Source organism: Neomonachus schauinslandi, chromosome 11, assembly GCF_002201575.2.
Source record: "Neomonachus schauinslandi chromosome 11, ASM220157v2, whole genome shotgun sequence".
Classification (NCBI taxonomy): Eukaryota; Metazoa; Chordata; class Mammalia; order Carnivora; family Phocidae; genus Neomonachus; species Neomonachus schauinslandi.
Window position 1 is genome coordinate 106158442 of NC_058413.1, and position 19413 is coordinate 106177854.

A 19413-nucleotide genomic window follows, 5' to 3' on the forward strand; every position below is an offset into this window, starting at 1 on the left:
TCTTCCATCTTAACAGGGGAACTAAATCTCTATTAAATGGAACTGAAATTGATTTTTTAATAATTGATTCTGATTTGAGAAAAAAATTGAAGTGTGAATAATTTGCTTGGACTTGTTTCAAACTGCTTTTTAATAAAGTAGATGTCTAATATTTTTTATGTGATTCTTTGTTAGAACCTTTCTAATAATTTTCATTTTTCTCATAGACTATAAGTTTAATCTTATTCTGTACCATACCAGGCATGTATTTGGCCAATAGTTTGTAGGAAAAAGATTATGGATTGAAAGCAAGTGGGATATAACTTCTGAAGAGTCAGAGAAGTGGAAGGCATTTTAGGGCTGTTAATGGAAAGAATAGAAGTTGTGCGGAGTATTGTTATAGCAGCTAATTTAGCAAGTTTGTTGTGTCATCTTGTTGCTTTATTTCTTTTTCTTTTCTTCTTTTTTTTTTTTAGAGCGTTGCATGCACTTGAGCAGGGGTGTGGTGAGGGTTGGGTGGGCAGAGGGAGAGGGAGAATCTTAAGGAGGCTCCAGACCCAGCATGGAACCTGACTCCAGACTCAGTCTCATGACCCTGAGATCATGACCTGAGCTGAAATCAAGAGTCGGGCACTTAACCCACTGAGCTACCCAAGCACCCCCCTCGTTGCTTCATTTCTTATAATCAGGTTTTAGTAGCATCTTTAAATTGAAAAAACATGCGTTAAACATGACATCTACTGAATAAATTATGAACACTCCCATACAATGCCTGTATGAATATTGATACTTAGACATCTTTTAATATTGTCTAGATGGAAACATTATTTGAAGTTTGCTTCTGTGATTGCTTTAAAAAAAATAAAAATAATAAAATGAACTTGGATTTTTTTTCCCCCAACCTTTTCTCTGAAAAGAGCATGATCATTTTACGTTATAGTGGGTAATGAAATTCCAGGAGACTGAAGATAATCTATAATTACATGTGGAAGCTAGAGTCATTTTTATGCTTTTTTTTTGATTACTAAATATAAATATTCAATATTCTTCACAATAATTTCAAAAGTTATCTCTAAATCTGTCCATAGAATGAAGACCGAGAAGTGATCCTCGTCAGAACAGATCAGTCTGGAAGAGTGTGGCCTGTGCATACACCAGGAAAATCTCTGGAATGTAAAGGAGGAAGAAGGAAGAGACAGATGGTGTGTTTAACAGAGGTCTTTGTTTATTAATTCAGAGTTCCTCTCTCCCCCTTGGCTTTCTTTGCATCAGACTACAGAATATTCTGCAGTGTAGGTTTATAATACAAATGTTAGAAGGTAGTAAATTATATTACTTTTATTCTTGGATATATCCCTTCGCATTTTACAAAATACAGTCTGATTCAACTACAGTTTTCCAATAACTGGGGTGAACATTGAATGTTTAAGGCAATTTTAATTTTGAGTGGGGAGGGGCTTAGGGAGAGAGAGAGAATCTTAAGCAGGCTCTACGCTTGGACTGGAGCCTGATGCGGGGATTCAGTCTCACAACCCTGAGATCATAACCTGAACCGAAATCAAGAGGCGTATGCTTAACTGACGGAGCCACCCAGGCGCCCTGGCAATTTTAATTTTGTGTACATTTTTTTGCCATTGTTTCTAATTTTTTTTACATATTTAACATAGCTCTTAGTGAAAATCTTGTTTTATCTAATTTGAGCCATGGTGATGGGATAAGACAATAATGTCTTAATTGTAGTAGTCGCTCTGATCCTTTATAAACCTTATTTTCTTTTCCGTCTTCCAGCTCTACCAATTAGTTTTTAGCACTACGTTGAGGCTTTTGAGATGGTAAAAACAATGTATTCAGTTTTCCCAAGTTAGAATTTTTGTTATAGATTTGGAATATCATACAAGGGGGTAATTGGGTCCACAGAAGATTTGTTCATGAATAATTTTTTGTCACATGTTTATTATTTGCCTGTTGAGTGCCTACGCTGCTGGAGGTAGTAATTCTTTCAGCAAAAAGAGTGGGATGGATCCCTCTTCTCATGAAATGGGAGGAGTTAGGGGTTTGGAGTGGAGATGTAGCAGGAGAACCGTAAAGGTTTGGATTCCATGAAAGGACAGAACTGGCTGGGGAGTCATGGATGCGATGCCAGATGACAGCTGAGCTTTTTGAGCTACCTCTGACCCAGCAGTGTGGGTACCGGGGTAAAGAGGACAGACACGTTCATTTGGGATTGAGCTTTCCCTTTCGAGTATAATGAAAGGATGAGAGGGCCAGAAATTAAGGGTCTGGAGCCAGGGAGTGGTTGCAGTCATGGAATAGGAGATTCAGGCTCGTGATTTCAGGAATAGTAATGTTGGGAAGAAATACCGGGAACGTGGTTCCAAAGATCTCAGAGAGGTTGAAGAGCAGATGAGAATAAGGGAACGTAAGGGAGATTGGACTTGAGAGGAAATAAATAGCACTTTTCTTTTCCACATGTAGGTATGGAACGAGCTGCTGGGAAAACCCAGGACTGATGTAGATGAGAATCAGAATATTAGCTTTGTGTCTGATAGAGCTGTGTAACATGGGTTTGCTAATATTTCACTCTGTTTTTGGCATGCTTACTCGATCTCTGGATGATCATGGAGTTCCCTCCATGGTAGTAGGAATTGTTACTACAAGAAGAGCAGACAGGAGAGAAGAAGGGATAAAACATTTCTGCCTCTTCCCCCAAACCCAGAAATCAGATAGTGTTATACTTCCATCCCTAGGGAAGAGGAGAGTAATGGGGCAGAAATAGGGAGTGGTATTCTAATGGAAATTCTTCCAAAAGGAAGCACACAGACTAGGGATAAGCTAGCTGGAAGGAAAGATTGTGGTATGTAGTGGGATTTTTGCATTTAATATCAGATTTACAGATAGTTAATTAAAAATACTTCAAAGACCCATGTTTTCACTAAATAATGTTCATTTTCTCATAGGCTTCAACCCATGAAGAAAAAGAAAGGGTTAGATACTTTCATGATGATGATAATCTCAGCCTAAATGATTTAGTCAAGAATGAAAAGATGGGAACAGCAGAAAATCAAAACAAACTTTTTATGAGGATGGCATCTAAGGTAAGATCCATTCCTAGGATACCTTTCAATTTAGAGAAACTGGTTACTGCATCTAGCAATGATCTATTTTTCAGAGTGCTGGTTCTTTCTGATCTTGATTTATTTTATTAAACCAAATCCTTTATAAGACCTATCAAGAACATGCATTTTGGAATTGATTGGGAAATACATAATTGGGATTTATTTTAAATCTATTTATATGAACACTTTGTATTTATATTTCATATTTATGTGAAAATGTATGTTAGTACATCATTATGGTTAGTAGGATTAGTTTTTGTTTCAAATAGCATTCTTGGTTGCAGTGCCTTCCAAACACTACCACTGACTTTCTTTTGAAAGAGACCTATTTGAACTCAGCTGTGTAACAGGTTTGACTATGCTGGAGTTTCAGCTCGCTGTCTGGATTTGCAGGCCACGCTTTCCCAGAACACAGCTGTCCACATTTGTTTACCCGTTGTCTAAGGTTGTTTTCACCCTACAACAGCTGAGTTGAATAGTTGTGATGGAGACCGTACACCCCACAAAGCTGAAATAGTTGGAATAATTTGCCCATGCCTGCTTTGGGATATCCGTGGTTACTTTTTGGTGGTGGGAGTTTGAACTCGGTATCTGATGTACAGGGGCAAGATTTTTTACTGTATACATTCCTAGACTTCTTTTTTTTTCAAACTCTGTGAATATACTGCCTGGTGAAAAACTTTACTTCGTGAAAACTAGAATAAAGATAAGCAATGTGTCTGTGTGTATGTGTGTGTTCGGAGGAGTAAAACAAACTTGGGTTTAAATAGAAATGATTATTCTTCCCATCACCAAGAATTGTATGGGATCTTGAATTTAACCCATAGGATCATTTTACTTCTCTTTATTTGGAGGGAAAGACTCTATAGAAGTCTCCTAGGGTCTGGAGATTCAATGCAGAAGGAAGGTCATATTTTTTGAAAGTTTTCTTTTCAGAAACAGGACAACCGTTTTATGTGCAACTCTGAATTATTTAGTTTTAGTAATCTGAGCATAGTCAATTCAGGTTGATACACAAGATAAAACCTTGTTGTAGATTGTAGTAGTCATTTATTGCTTCGCTTGTTCACTGAACACCCCATTTGTGCTAGGTAGATAACCATTCTTGGTGCTGTGAGCAGGGAACCGATCAAGTCAAAGTTCCTCCCCTCAAGGCGCTCCTATTTCTGGTGGATGAGACAGAAAGTGAACAAATGCATGATGTAAAGTATTATATAACATAAATATTATAGAAAATAGAAAATATTGCTGTAGGAAGTAAAGCAAAATGGAAGGAGGTAGGCTGGTGTTTCAGTAGAGTGTTGAAGGATGGCCTCTCTGTGGAGGTGATGTTTCTGCAGCCTGTGGACAGAGTCAGGGAGGGGTCCATGTGAGTGTCCCGGAGAGAATATTCACGCAGAAGAAACAGCAAATGCAGAGGATCTGAAGCAGAGCCGAGCTCGAAGAGCAGGAGAAGACAACAGGCTGACAAGTGAGACTGGGAAAAGGAGAAAGGAACAGGGGAGTAGAAGAAGAGGTGAGAGACAGCAGGACTCAAATCTTGTAAAAGGTCTTACAGGCCACGGTGTGGGAGCTTGTGGCTTTGTGTAAGCGGTGGGCACTGTAAGTGCCTTGGAGGTTTGGACTAGGACTGTCATGATCTGGTTCATGTCCTGCAATTGTCCCACAATTCTCGGATATCCTGTTCTGTTTTCTTCAGTCTTTGTTCTGTCTGCTTTCTGATTGTGGGAGGTTCTCTTGTCACCTTCAGGCTCCGAGCTTCCTTTCTCAGCCATGTCCGGTCTGCTCATAAGCCCATCAGAAGCACTCTTCATTCCTGTTGTCGTGTTTTTGGTCTCTTGCAGTTCTTCCTCGTGCTTAGGATTTCCATCTCTGCTTACGTTGTCCATCTGTTGTTGGTGAGCCGATGCTCCCGGGCCTGTGAACTTCACCAGTGCTTCTGGTTTTCTTCCCTGCCTTGCGGGGAAGGGATGGCTGGAGGGGGCTGCAGTGCTGTGTGTCCCTTGCTTCCGGTGGGCCGGGCTGTGGTAAAACCCCTGCGGGTGAAGCTCTGGTAAGACAGTTCGTCCTGAGGGCTGACCTTGTTAAGAAGAACAGAACGCTCTGCTGTCTGTCAAAATGCTGCTTCTTCTGATCTTTGCTCTGAGGACCTGGTTGAGCACCTAGAGGTCAAACTCACCGAATTATGGGGGCTTTCCCTAGGACCTGGTTCCCCAGAGTATTTAACTTTCAGACTTGTCCCTCTGTCCACACTGAGCCTTCGGCACTATGTCAGTTACAGGTTAGGTTTTCCTGCCCAGCACTGATTCCTACGGGACCACTGCTTCCTGCACAGATAAATTGTGGTTCTCTGTACCCACCTGACTGTCTCCCTGATTTTGGGGTCATCCCTTTCCTGAGAGATCTAAGAGGAGTTGTTGATTTTTCATGCTGTTCTGCTTTGTACTTGTTGGGACAGAGTGGCAACTTCTCAGCTCTTTAAATGCCAGATTGGAACCTGCTGGTTTATTTTAGAAAGGATTTTTCTGGCAGCTCTTTTGAGAAGGTAATGTAGAGAGGCAGGAGTGGAAATCGGGAGATCACTTTAGGAGGTTATTGCATTAATTCATATAGAGCCTTGGATTAGGGTGGGAAACTGCTGAGAAGTGGTAGGATTTGGGGCAGTTCTGATGTTACTGATTGAAATAGAAAACCTTGCACGGAACACATTTCACTGGAGGTTGGAGATCAAGAATACTGTTACGGACGTGTGAAATATGAAATGCCTGTTAAACATTCACATGGTGGCATGGAGTGACTGTCATCAGGCTCTGGTGGATGTTGGCTCTGTCATATAGATTTGGATGCTGTGAACATTTAAATGTATTTAGGGGCGGCTGGGTGGCTCAGTCGGTTAAGCGTCTGCCCTCGGCTCAGGTCATGATCCCAGGGTCCTGGGATGGAGCCCTGCGTCAGGCTCACTGCTCAGCGGGAAGCCTGCTTCTCCCTCTCCCCCTCCCCCTGCTTGTGCTCTCTCTCTCTCTCAAATGAATAAACAAAAAATCTTTAAAAAATAAATGTATTTAAAGCCGTGGGACTTAAAAAATTATTAATGATGTGGGTCTGAAGACTGAGCTCTTGAGCACTGTCTGGAAGGGGACAGAAAGGGTTCAACAGATGAGGCTGAGAAAGTGCAGCCAGTGAGGCAGCAGGAAGACCGAGGGTGTGGAGTTTCAGAAGCGAGAGAAGACAGGAAGTGCCAGTGGCTTTTGAGAGGCTACATATGATCTCTGAAGATGGACAAGTGACCATTAGATTTGGCATTGTGGAGATTTCTGGCGACTCTCTTAGGTGTGGTTTCCTCGGTCTGGTAGGGAGGAAAGCGTGACTATCATGGGTTCAAGAGTGAGTGTGAGGACAGCCCGGGAGGGGCTGGCCTTCCAGAGAAGCTGGGTGCCACCCGTCATCATGGCAGGAGGAGAGAGTCTTTAAGAGGTGAGGAGGTTTGTAAGCGTGGTGGTAGACACATGAACCAGTTCTCTTCTTTTTGCTTCTCTTTGTTTAGTGAAAAGACTAGGGTTATCTGCTAGAGTGATGGTGAAGAAGGGGTGTTAGAGGTTTGAGAAGAAAGTGTGGAATGGTTTTTGAGAGAACCAGTGAGTGAAATAAAGTAGGACTTTCAGGCAGCACTGAAGGTCCATTTGAGGTTTACGGTTATAAATTTAAAATTACACATGTCAGGGTGTTTGTGTATTTTTCTTCTACTGTGTTTGGATAGAGACTGAGTTTTATTGAATCGTGATACAGTGATCATGACATTTTGTATTTTTCATATTTCACCACCATGATTTATTGCTTTAAGGGTGCAGATGGTGGAGCTTGCTTATGTTTTTCTTTTGCTCTGTGTATTTTAAGATCTTTCAGTAATATTTGTGTTGTATAGGGTTGTTTTTAGTATTAACTGATTTGGCAAAGCTTGTGATCCCTAAACATTGAAAATCTGAGTTTTTTAAAATTCAGGTTTACCAAGGTAGAACATTATAATAGATATTATAAAAATTTACCAGTGGGATGTCACCAAAATGGCAGAGTAATAGACCTCAGCCTTCATCCCTTCACAGGAAACAACAATTAGGTAGCTAACCATGACTAAAGAGAGCTCTAGAGTCTACTTAAGAAACTTCAAAGCATAGTGGAACAAAACAAACCTTGAGAATGACTGCTCACAAAGGGAAGGAGGACAGCTTCGTTTTTGGATTCTCCTGTCCCCAAGCTGGCATTGCTCAGCTTCCCAGCTAGAAAGGGTTCCTCTTGCAGGGAAGAGAAGTGCAGGGCACATGGGCAGCTTCCCTCGCATTTCGTGGCCCCACATGAAGGTCCTACTTCAGTTTCATTGCACCCAGAGACCAGCAAAGCTGAGATGTAGAGACAGCTAGTAACCAGGAAGAAAAGTAGGGGCCACCAGTAACAGCCATGCTGTGGAGTGATCATGGTTCCCAGTGGTCTGCTCTGCAGACAGACCAGCACAGCGTTTACCACTGAAGAGAGCAGTGAATGGTCAGCACGGCCGCTGCAGAAAGCTCGCAGGTTTTACCAGCTTTAACTCCACGGATAGTCACATTCAGCTGTCTCAGTCCCTTCCTGCTCCCTGCCCCACCCCACAGTCAACTCCCCTTAGAGCCTGGGAACTGCACCAGCAGCTCGCCCAGGCCTCTGCAGCTGTGTGAGTAAACGCTGGAGCTTAGACCCCTGTGGCTGACCCCACCACCAAGTGCATGTGGGCAGTTAACCCCTTTAGGTGCATACTTGCCCACGGCCAACCTGGCACCCGTCACGAGCCTCCACTGCCGTGCCCATGCCCAGGAGACACTGTGTCTATAGGAGAGTGCGACTACGGCCTGGGTCCCTGCGGTTGCTTCTGGGCCTGGATCGGGCACTGCCTTCTGTCACAGCCCTGTGTCACTCTGCTCCCCTGCAGCTGGCCCCACCAGCTGTGCACTTGCACACATCCTCCTCAGCCCCCATCACTGGCATCTGCTGCCAGCACCCACGGCAGGACCCAGCTGCCAAGAGCCATGCACCTGTAGTTAACCCTAGCCCTTGCTGTCTGCCCTGCCCCCATCGCTACATGTAGGATTGCAGCCATGACACAGACACTTGCAGCTGGCCCCCACAAGTCGCTCTGGCGACTTCTTTCCTAGCCCCTGGCCCTCATCTGCTGCTGAGGACCCCAACAGCCCTTGCAGCCTCTGGGGACCCCCAGCACCTGCCAGGGATCACACAGTTGTTGAGGCCGTGGACCCTAGTGACTAGAGCCAACGAGCCACCGCACTCCCTCAGACTCGTTGCCACCCCATACCCTCACACTTGGCACCCTGCACCTGTAGACTGGAGATCACCGCATGCTCCCGCATGCCCCCATGTGCAGGTGGACATTTTCTCTTACTGGAGTCCATGAAGTCTGGAAGAGGGGACAGCTTCTTCAAATGCACACACATCTACACAAGGTTACAGGGATCATAAATAATGAGGGCAACGTGACTCCAACAAAGGAATAGATAACTATCTAGTAACCAGCCCCAAAGAAAAGAAGATACAGGTATTGCCTGATGAAGAATTCAAAATAATTACCTTAAAGATGCTCAGAGAACTCTGAGAACACTGATAAGTAATTTAATGATATCAGGAAAACAATACAGGAAAAAATGGGAAGTTCCACAAAGAAACAGAACACAAAAATAAATCAAGCCGCAGTTTGTAGCTGAAGACTACAATGAGTGAACTAAAGAATTCAATAAAGAGCTTCACCAGCAGACTAGACCAAACAGAAGGAAGAATCCATGAGCTCAAAGAAAAATCATTTGAAATCATCCAGTCAGAGAAGCAAAAAGAGAAAGATTGAAAAGGAATGAAGAGAGCCTATGGGTCTTATGGGACACCATTAACAAAAATAATCTGTGCATCATTAGAGTCCCAAAGGAGAAGACAGAAATAGTAAGGGAGAGAAAGCTTATTTATTTATTTATTTATTTATTTATTTATTTTTTTTTATTTTTTTTTTTTTTTAAGATTTTATTTATTTGAGAGAGAGAATGAGAGAGAGAGAGAGCACATGAGAGGGGGGAGGGTCAGAGGGAGAAGCAGACTCCCCGCTGAGCAGGGAGCCCGATGCGGGACTCGATCCCGGGACTCCAGGATCATGACCTGAGCCGAAGGCAGTCGCTCAACCAACTGAGCCACCCAGGCGCCCGAGAAAGCTTATTTAAAGAGATAATGATTGGGCGCCTGGGTGGCTCAGTTGGTTAAGCGACTGCCTTCGGCTCAGGTCATGATCCTGGAGTCCCGGGATCGAGTCCCGCATCGGGTTCCCCGCTTAGCGGGGAATCTGCTTCTCCCTCTGACCCTCCCCCCTCTCATGTGCTCTCTCTCTCTCTCTCTCAAATAAAAAAATAAAAAATTTTTAAAAAAAAAAAAAATAAAGAGATAATGATTGAGAACTTCCCAAACCTGGGGAGAGATTTGGACATCTAAGTTTGTGAAGCTAATAGGTCACCCCAGAATTTCAATCGAAAATGATCTTTTCCAAGATGCAATATAATAAAACCTAAAAGCAAAAAAGAGAAAAAGATTCTCAGCAGAGACCTTTCAGGTCAGGAGAGAATGGGATGATAAGTTAAAAGTACTGAAAGGAAGAAACTGCCAACCAAGAATATTTTACCCAGTAAAGTTGTCCTTCAGAAATGATGGCAAGATAAAGTTTCCTAAACAAATAAAACCTGAGGGAGTTTGTCACCACTAGACCTGCTTATAGGAAAGGCTGCTAATTAGTGACATGAAAACATAGGAAAATTTCCAACAGACTAGGAAAGATAAGAATATAGTCAGATTCAGGGCGCCTGGGTGGCTCAGTTGGTTAAGCGACTGCCTTCGGCTCAGGTCACGATCCTGGAGTCCTGGGATCGAGTCCCGCATCGGGCTCCCTGCTCAGCGGGGGGTCTGCTTCTCCCTCTGACCCTCTTCCCTCTCGTGCTCTCTGTCTCTCACTCTCTCTCTCAAATAAATAAATAAAATCTTTAAAAAAAAAATATAGTCAGATTCAGAATACTTTACTACTGTCATCTGGTGGTGTGTTAACCACTTAACTCTAGTGTAAAAGTTGAAGGACAAAAGTGTTAAAAATAGCAATAGCTACAATAATTTGTCAGTAGATACACAATATAAAAAGTAAAGTGTGACATCAAAAACAAATTATGGGGGTTGTGGGAATAAAAGCTTAGAGTTTTTCTTTGAGATAGAAGTTGTTATCAGTTTAAAATGGACTTATACCTATAAGATGTTTCCAGTAAACCTATGAGTAACCATGAACCGAAGCCTGTACTGGAAAAGATGAAGGGAACCAAAGTATTCCACTGTGGAAAATCATCCACTCACAAAGGGAGAGAGCAAGAGCAGAAGAAAGGAAAAAGGAACTGCCAAACATCCAAAACCCATTCACAAGGTGATCATACTAAGCTCTTACCCATCAATTACTATAAATGTAATAGGTTAAATGCTCCCATAAGAAGTCATAGAGTGGCTGAATGGATAAGGAACCAGACCCAACTATATGCTGCCCCACACAGATAGGTTCAAAGTGAAGGTATGGGAAAAAATATTCCATGCAAATGGGAACTGAAAGAAGCAGGGGTAGCTATACTTACATCAGACAAAATGGACTTAAAGTCAAAAACTGTAACTAGAGACAAGAAAGGTCATTATCTAATGGTAGAGTCAACTCATCAAGAGGAAATAATAATTGTAAATATACATGCACCCAATGTCAGACCACCTGAATATGTCAAGCAAATAAAACACATCTGAAGAGAGTGATAGACAGCAGTACACTAATACTACAGGACTCCATTCAGTACCTCACTTTCGTCAGTGAACAGATCATCCAGACAAAAAAAGCAATAAGAAAACTTACTGGACTTGAAGTACACTTTAGACTAAATGGACCACACTGACATATACAGAATGTTTCATCCAACAGCAACAGAATATGTGTTCTTCTCAAGCACACATGGAGCGCTTTCCAGGATGGAGCATATGTTGTTCAATCACAAAAATTTAGTCTTACCAAATTGAAAAATACGGAAATCATGCCAAATACCTTTTGAGACCACAGTACTGTTAAACTAGAAATCAGTAACAAGAGGAAAACTAGAAAATTCACAAATATGTGAAAATGAACCATAGCACTCCTGAACAAGGCATGGGTCAAAGAGATATCAAAAGGGAAATAAAAAAATACATTGAAACAAGTGGTAGTCTAAACAGAACATACCACAACTTACGGGATGCAGCAAAAAGTGCTAAGAAGGGAGTTTATAGTGCTAAACATCTATAGTTAGAAAAAATAAATATCAGAAATAAACAACTTAGCTTTTACACCTCAAGGAACTAAAAGAAGAAAGGAGGGTGATAACAGAGATCAGAGCAGAAATAAATGAAATAGAGAATAGAAACATAAAAATCAAGGAAACTAAGAGTTGGGTTTTTTGAAAAGATAAACAGATTGATAAACTGTTAGCTAGATTTACCAAGAAAAAAGAGAGAAGACTCAAATAAAATTATAAATGAAAGAGGAGACATTTCAGCTGATACCACAGAAATATAGCAGATGATAAATACTTCTATAAACAGTTATATACCAGCAAATTGGATGACCTAGATGATATGGATAAATTCCTAGAAATAAGCAACCTGCCTTGTCTGAATGCTGAAGAAACAGAAAATCTGAACAGGTCAGTAATAAGTAAGGAGATTGATTCAGCAATCAAAAACCTCCCAGCAAAGAAAAGTCCAGGATCAGAAAGAAAAGGAAGAAGTAAAATTGTCTGTATTTGTAGATGACATGATATTATATGGAGAAAACCCCAAAGATTCTACCAAAAATGTGTTACACTAATCAACAAAATCAATAAAGTTTTAGAATATAAAATCAACATACAAAATCAGTTGTGTTTTTATACACTAATAGTGAACTATCACAAAAAGCATTTTACAGATTTCAGCATTCTTTCATGATAAAAACTCTCAAGAAATTGGGTATAGAAGGAACATACTTCCACCTAATAAAGATCATATATGAGAAACCCACAGCCAGCATCGTACTTAACAGTGAAAAGTGGGAAATTTTCCAAGATCAGGAATAAGACAAGGGTGCTCATGCTCAGCACTTCTGTGGTGACATGGTAATGGCAGTCTTAGCCAGAATAGTTAGGCAAGAAAAAGAAGTAAAAGGCATCCGAAGAGAAGAGGAGGAATTAAAGTTTTCTCACACTGATGATGTGATCATGTATTTGAGAAATCCAAAGGACTCCACCAAAAAAACTGTTTTAACTAATAAACAATTCAGTAAAATTTCAGGATACAACATCAGCATACAAAAGTCAGTTGCATTTGTATAAAGTAACAATGAACTATCTGAAAAAGAAATAAAACCGTTTTGTTTACAGTAGCATGAAGAGCAATATACTTGGGAATAAATTTAACCAAGGAGGTAAAAGATCTGTGCAGTGAAAACTATAAGACACTGATGGAAGAAATTGAAGACAGAAATAAATAGAAAGATAACCCATGTGCGTGGATTGGAGTGGTTAATGTTAAATTTTCCATACTGCCCAAAACCATCTATAGATTTAGTGTACCCTCTATCAAAAGTCCATTGCCATTTTCCATAGAACTTGTAAAAACAATCTAAGATTTGTATGCAGCCATAGAAGACCCCAAGTAGCCAAAGCAATTTTGAGAAAGTAGAAAGTTGGAGGCACTCCCTGATTTCAAACTATATTAAAAGCAATAGTAATTAAAACAGTATGGCACTGACGTAAAAAGAGACACAGACCAATGGAACAGAATTGAGAGCCTAGAAATAAACTCTCCCGTGATACGGTCAACTTGTATTTGACAAGGGAGCCAAGAATACTCAGTGGGGAAAGGATATTCTCTTCAACAAATGATGCCAAGAAAACTGATGTCAACATGCAAAAGAATGAAATTGGACGTATCTTTTGCGCTTTTCACAAAAATTAACTTTAAATGGATTAAGGACTTAACTGTTAAGACTCAAACCATTAAAAAAAAGTGGGGGGAAGCTCCTTGACATAAGGTCTTGGCAATGATTTTTTCAGATGTGACAAACCAACAGCACAAGCAACAACAACAAATCAAGTGGAACTACATCAAACTAAAAAGCTGAAAAGCTTCTGCAGAGCAAAAGGAACAACGAAATGAAAAGGCAGCCTATAGAATGGGAGATAGTATTTGCAAACCTTTTCTCTGATAAGGATTGATACCCAAAATATAAGCTCATACAACTCAGTAGGCAAAAACCAAACGATACAATTTAAAATGGACAGAGGACTTGAATAGACAAAATTTTTCTAAAGACAACATTTAAATATCTGAGAGGTACACGAAAGGATGTTCAGCATCACTCATCATCAGGAAAATGCAAATCAAAACCACAATGAGATACCATCTTACACCTGTTGGAATGGCTGTTATTGAAAAGAGAAGAGATACAGGTCGTGATGGGTTCTGGGTGTTGTATGTAAGTAATGAATCACTAAATCCTAACCTGAAACTAATATTATACTGTATGTTAACTAAGTGGAATTTAAATAAAAAATTAAGAAAAAAAGAAAAGAGGAGAAAATGAATGTTGGTGAGGATGCGGAGAGAAAGGAGCCCAGGTGCACTGTGGGTGGGAATGTGAATTGGTGCAGCCACTGTGGAAATCAGTATGGAGGATCCTCAAAAAATTAAAAATAGAACTACCCTTCTTTTCATTAAGAGACACAAAAGCTCATGTGTTTCTTCTTTTATTAGTTGAAAGGCATTAGTAGAGATTGGCCAATTTTTTTGCTGTATAGGACCAGATAGTAAATATTTTCATCTTTCTGTTGTAACTCCCAGCTCTGCTGTCCCAGCCCAGGAAGCAGCTGTAGGCAATACAGAAATGAATGATACAGTTCTGTTCCAGCAAAACTTTATTTATAAAAACAGATGGCTGGCCTGATTTGGCTTACGGGCCATGGTTTGTCAGTCACTGATCTAGGATCCCTAAATGATATATATTTTCATGGCAACACTCTTTGAATTTGGGTACTTTCCATACTTAGTAGTTATCCTGAAAATGGATCTTTAAAGGCCCTGGGAGAAGTAACCCTTCAGGAATGGTTGGTATAGGTCAAGATCCTGTTTATTTGCTTATTCGTCTACAGATATTAATTGATGGCATTCATTGTGTGGAGTGTCCTATTGGGGATACACTGCACATTAGGAAGAAACTATTCTTGCCTTTAGGGAGCTCATAGGCTAGTGAGGAAAAAGAAGCATTCAATAAATCATTATGAGACATGAATTTAGTAATTATAGATGTGTAAATTACTGTGAAACACAAGTGGAAAGTCTTTTGAAAGAAATACCAGGGTGTCATAACCTAAATTGGGAAGACAGAAGGTATTTCAGGTTGGACAGCAATTCTGATACTACTTCTGGTCAGTATTCAGTCCTACCCTATTGCATATTTATTTGTTTTTTTACTGTGCCTCCTTTTTTTATAATTCTGAAATTCAGATTATGTTCACTCTCTTTTGTAATTTACCACTAGATCTTTAGGAGTATCTCTTTCTTATAACCAGATTAAGAAAGGTATCTTGAGCCAATTATAAACTTGATTACGTTTTTGTGTTTAGATAGGGCATTTATGGTTGTTAGGGGTTTTTTTTAATGCTTTCTCTGTTTTTTAGTTTCCTGAGTACTTACTACATAATTAATGAAAAAAAGGAACAATCACAAATTCTGACAAAGGGCATGTGCATCTGTTGTACTGTATATAGAGAGTATGGATGGTAGTGTATTTATTACCGTGTATTAGAAGACAGTAGGTACGTAGTAACTTCCTTTTTGGAAGTTTCTTCCTTCAAAATCATAGAACTAAAGGGTATGTGATTCTGGGGAGGGACTTTCCTAATCTTGCTATCCTTTCACATGTTACTGAAGAGGCACCTAGGACGCTAAGAGAATTAAATCGCCGTCGCAGGCCTTAGCGACTTGTCCGTTGCCGGCCTTAGCGACTTGTCCGACTTTGCAAGCCGATGAGTCGCAGATGGCTAGCACCGCAAGTCTCGGTGTCCAGCTCCCAGTCCGGCTTTTTTTTCACGAAACAGTATGGCCTTTCATTGACTCCAGTTAGTGGATAGTTGTTGGTTGTTGCCTAAATTTAATTGTCTCTGTACAGTTTACATGTGTCATTTATTGGCATTTGTGAATAAGTGGTGTGTGCTTTGCTCTTTCTTAAAATACATCCTATTGAATCCAACATTCTTTAAATATAAACTTTTCCATTTAAAATCTAAGACGTCAGTGTTTCCTTGGCAACATAAACTTAGGCACGTCTTCATGAGATCTCTGTACATCTTTCCTCATTAATTTTGTTAGCACCATGGGCAGTAATTTTATCCTTTTTATTCTGATAGTGTATTAAAAATGGACTGGAGGGGAAGGAAATGGAAGGTACACGAGAAGAGAACAGAGACAGACTCAGTAATTAGGGTTTTACCTTATATTGTAAGAAAACAAAATGATTTTATTGTCTAATAGAAGATGCTTGTGTTTCTATTGATAATTTTATTTTTTTCTGAATTTGTGACATTGCAGGCTTGATACCTTTTTGGATGGAGGTGGTCTTAAAATATAAAGTACATATTTCCATAATACACAGTAGAACTTAAAATTCTTTTTAAAAGATGTTCAGTAAGCTGTAGTAGTAATAATGAATCTTGAGAACTAGGTGACAGCTTTGTTAAAGGCCTGATCAGAAGAAGGTGAGGAATGTCTAGATTGCCGCCTCATTGCAGGACCTGTTGTTTTGTGCTGGGGGTAGCTGCTTCCATCCTCTTAGACTTTAATTGATATGGGGTGAAAGTAGCTTTGCACAAGGCTAATCCAGGAGTGTGAAATGTTGTATATCGTCCTGTGACATCCTCTGCAGAAAATTTGGAATTTGGGCATCATGAAATGATAGAAGTGATATTTTGTTTTGGCATGTAACTGAATAAATGTTGACATACATAGTTTGTGCATTTTTCTGAAAGATATAGGGTTGAATCCAGTCCATGCTGCTTAACAAAATTGGTCTGTTTTGTTTTGTTTTCTGGGTGGGAGCACCAAAGAAGTAATTTATTCGGCTTTCTTTGGTTCAAGTCCCATTTCTTTTTTTAATAGTAAAATATACATAACATAAAATTTAACACTGTAGCCATTTCAGGTGTACAATTCAGTGACATTAAATACATTCACACTGTTGCACACACATCACCACCATCCATTTCCAGAACTTCTCCGTCATTCTAAGCAGAAGCCCTGTACCCGTGAGACTAACTCCCTTTCCCACACCTGTATCTCCATCAGCCCCTGGTAACCTCTGTTCTGTTTCTGTCTCTATCAATGTGCCTGTTCTAGGTACCTCATATAACTGGAATCACACACTCTTCTTCCTTTTGTGTCTGGCTTACTTTGCTTAGCATAAAATGTTTTAAAGGTTTGTCCATGTTGTAGCTTGTATCAGAATTCCATTCCTTGTTAAGGCTGGAATGGAATTCCATTATATGTATAGACCACTTTAAAAAAGAAATCTCTTCCAGGTGCCTGGGTGGCTCAGGCGGTTAAGCGTCAGCCTTCAGCTCAGGTCATGATCCCGGGGTCCTGGATCGATCCCCGCATAGTGGCAAGTCTGCTTCCCCCCCCCGCCCCTCCCCCTGCTTGTGCTGTCTCATTTTCTCAAATAAGTAATAAATAAAACCTTCTAAAAAATGAAAAAAGAAAACTATTCATCTGTTGGTGCATATCTGGGTTGTTTCCACCTTTTGGCTAGTGTGAGTAATGCAGCTATGAACATGTGTACAAGTATCTTTTGAGTCCCTGCTTTCAGTTCTTCCGGGGATATATCTGGATGTGGAGTTGCTGGACCATATGTTAACTCTTCGTCAGACTTTCTGAGGAACCACCAAACTGTTGTCCATAGGGGCTACACCATTTTACATTCCCAGCAGCGGTGCACAAGGGCCCCAGTTTCTCCACATTCTCACCTATTATTTTCTGTCTTTTTGTTGTTGTTGTTCATTTGTTTTTTAGTAGCAGCCATCCCAGTGGGTGTGAGGTGGTATCTCGTTGTGGTCAGGTCCTAGTTTGACCGTGGTGAGATTTTATGACACCTGTAGGCAATTCTCCCAGATTTTGACCTATTAACTTCAAATTGTTGGCCATTGGGTATACTGGGTCAGTACTTTATCCATTAAATAGAGTCTAAAATTATATGAAATTTATATTTCATCAGTTAATTTATCTTTTTCCAATGAATCTGAGGGGCTGGAGTTTGAAGGGTAATTTCGCAGTTTTGATCAAAATTTTGATTACAGATTTGTCATAAAACTTGAAATGCCTTGTAAGAATTAGACTGTATTCTGTTTCTTGTTGATAATCTGTGTCCTAATGCAATCCTAATTAGATAGGTTTGATGCAAACCATTGTTTTTACATAATGTTGCTAAAAAAAAGCTTTTAGTTTTTAGTTTTGATGGAATTTTTCTGAGTATCTGATTTTTTTATAAGATGCTATTTTTTATAGTTTAGGTTTTTTTCCCCCTAAAACATCAAAATAGCAAAGCAAACTAGTTTTCATGGTTAGAAACATTTAACATTTTTATACACTTAGTATTTAGTTGATTAATTCACTAACATCTTCAGTTTCTAGGCTTGACTTTGGAAACTATTTGCTTGATTAAACAGAATCTAAGTAATAATCCCATTTAACTCCCAATTCTTGTGGACAGTGGTTACCGTTAATGAATCCAGAAGAACTTCTCTTGCTGCAGTGATGTAATCGTGATCCCTCTGGACCAGGGTTTCTCAGCCTCGTTGGTACTGTTGACATTTTGGGTTGGCTAACTGTTGTGGGAGGACCGTCTCTGGTAGAATGTTGAGCAGCAGCCCTGACCTCTACCTAGTAGATTCCAGTAGCATCCACACCCACCCCGTGTTTGGACAACCAAAAATGTCTCCAGACATTGCCACATGTCCCCCAGTGAAAAAGTCGTCCCCAGTTGAGAGCCCTGCTCCGGGAGAATCTGGGAGGGAATAACAGTAATCGCTATTTTGTGACGACCTGCTCTGTGTTAGGCCCTCTGCATTCAGTGATGCTTGGAATTATCTGACAGCATTGGCATCATTAACCCCTTCTAGTAAACAAGAACTGATGCTCCAGAGATACTCCATAGCTTGCTTATGAGCACATACCCCTTTCCTAAACCTGGTTCATTTTTTCCCCTTTATCAGTACATAGTACCACCATCTATCGCCTAGGTCAGAAAGCGAGGAGTCCTCAGCAGTACCTCTGCTTCCCTCATTTTCCACATCAGGTCTGTTAGCGGTTTTGTTCTCCCCTCAGTCCTAATGAGTGAGTCTCCTTCTCTGCAGTCCCAGTGACGCTACGATCATTTCTTACTCGGTCTGTGAAAATAGCCTCGTAACTGGATTGCTGGCATTCCTTCTAATCTTCTTCCATTTCTTTTTAAATTTTACCTCATGGAAGCCACAGTGATTTTTTTCCCAAGTGTATGTCTGATCCTCTGGCCTCGATGTGAAAGCATTTCAGGTGGCTTTTGGTTGTTGTGAGATTCTTTAACGGGGTCTAACAAGACCTTGAATGGTCTGGTCTCTGCCTCTCCTGCCTCATCTCAAGTTTTGCTCTCTCTCGCTTTGCTTCCTCTGTTGCAGCTGTTGCTGACTTCTGTCCAGTCCCTCCAGTGTGCTGTGCTTTCTCCTGCCTCCCGCTCGTGGCCCATGTTTCCTTTGCTCTGCTTTGCTACCTTCCCCCCTTCTGCCCATTTGACTCTTCCTGTTCGTACGTATCTCATTATTCTTTCAAGGAAGCCTTTTTCACCTCTGTGATTGTGTCAGCCCCTCTGTTGGGATCTCAGATTGCCGTCACGACTCTAATTTGACTTTTTTATTGAACATTCCTTTAGTTAATGTCTGTCTTTCCCATATTATTCCATGTTATTGGGATCATGTTTGCTTTTGCTTACTTTTGTATCTTAACTATTACAATTTTTAGTACATGATTATAGCATCCAATAAATATTTATTGTCTAGAATCACATACCATACTTGAGGCTTGAAATTAAGTGCCAAAATCTCTTTTTTACTACTATCCTAAGTTGCATAGAAAATTCATATATTTTCTGTTCTCAGAGATTAATGCCTGTTGTTTTGATTTTGCAACAATATTA

General features: G+C 40.4%; 1 protein-coding gene across 1 annotated transcript in view; it reads left to right on the top strand.

Annotated features, from left to right (window-relative positions):
* CWF19L2 (CWF19 like cell cycle control factor 2) overlaps nt 1-19413 on the top strand; it is a 121475-nt gene that overhangs the window by 67889 nt on the left and 34173 nt on the right. The window contains 2 exon segments of the mRNA XM_044919343.1: nt 1068-1181; nt 2937-3074. Coding sequence (XP_044775278.1) covers nt 1068-1181; nt 2937-3074 — 252 coding nt within the window.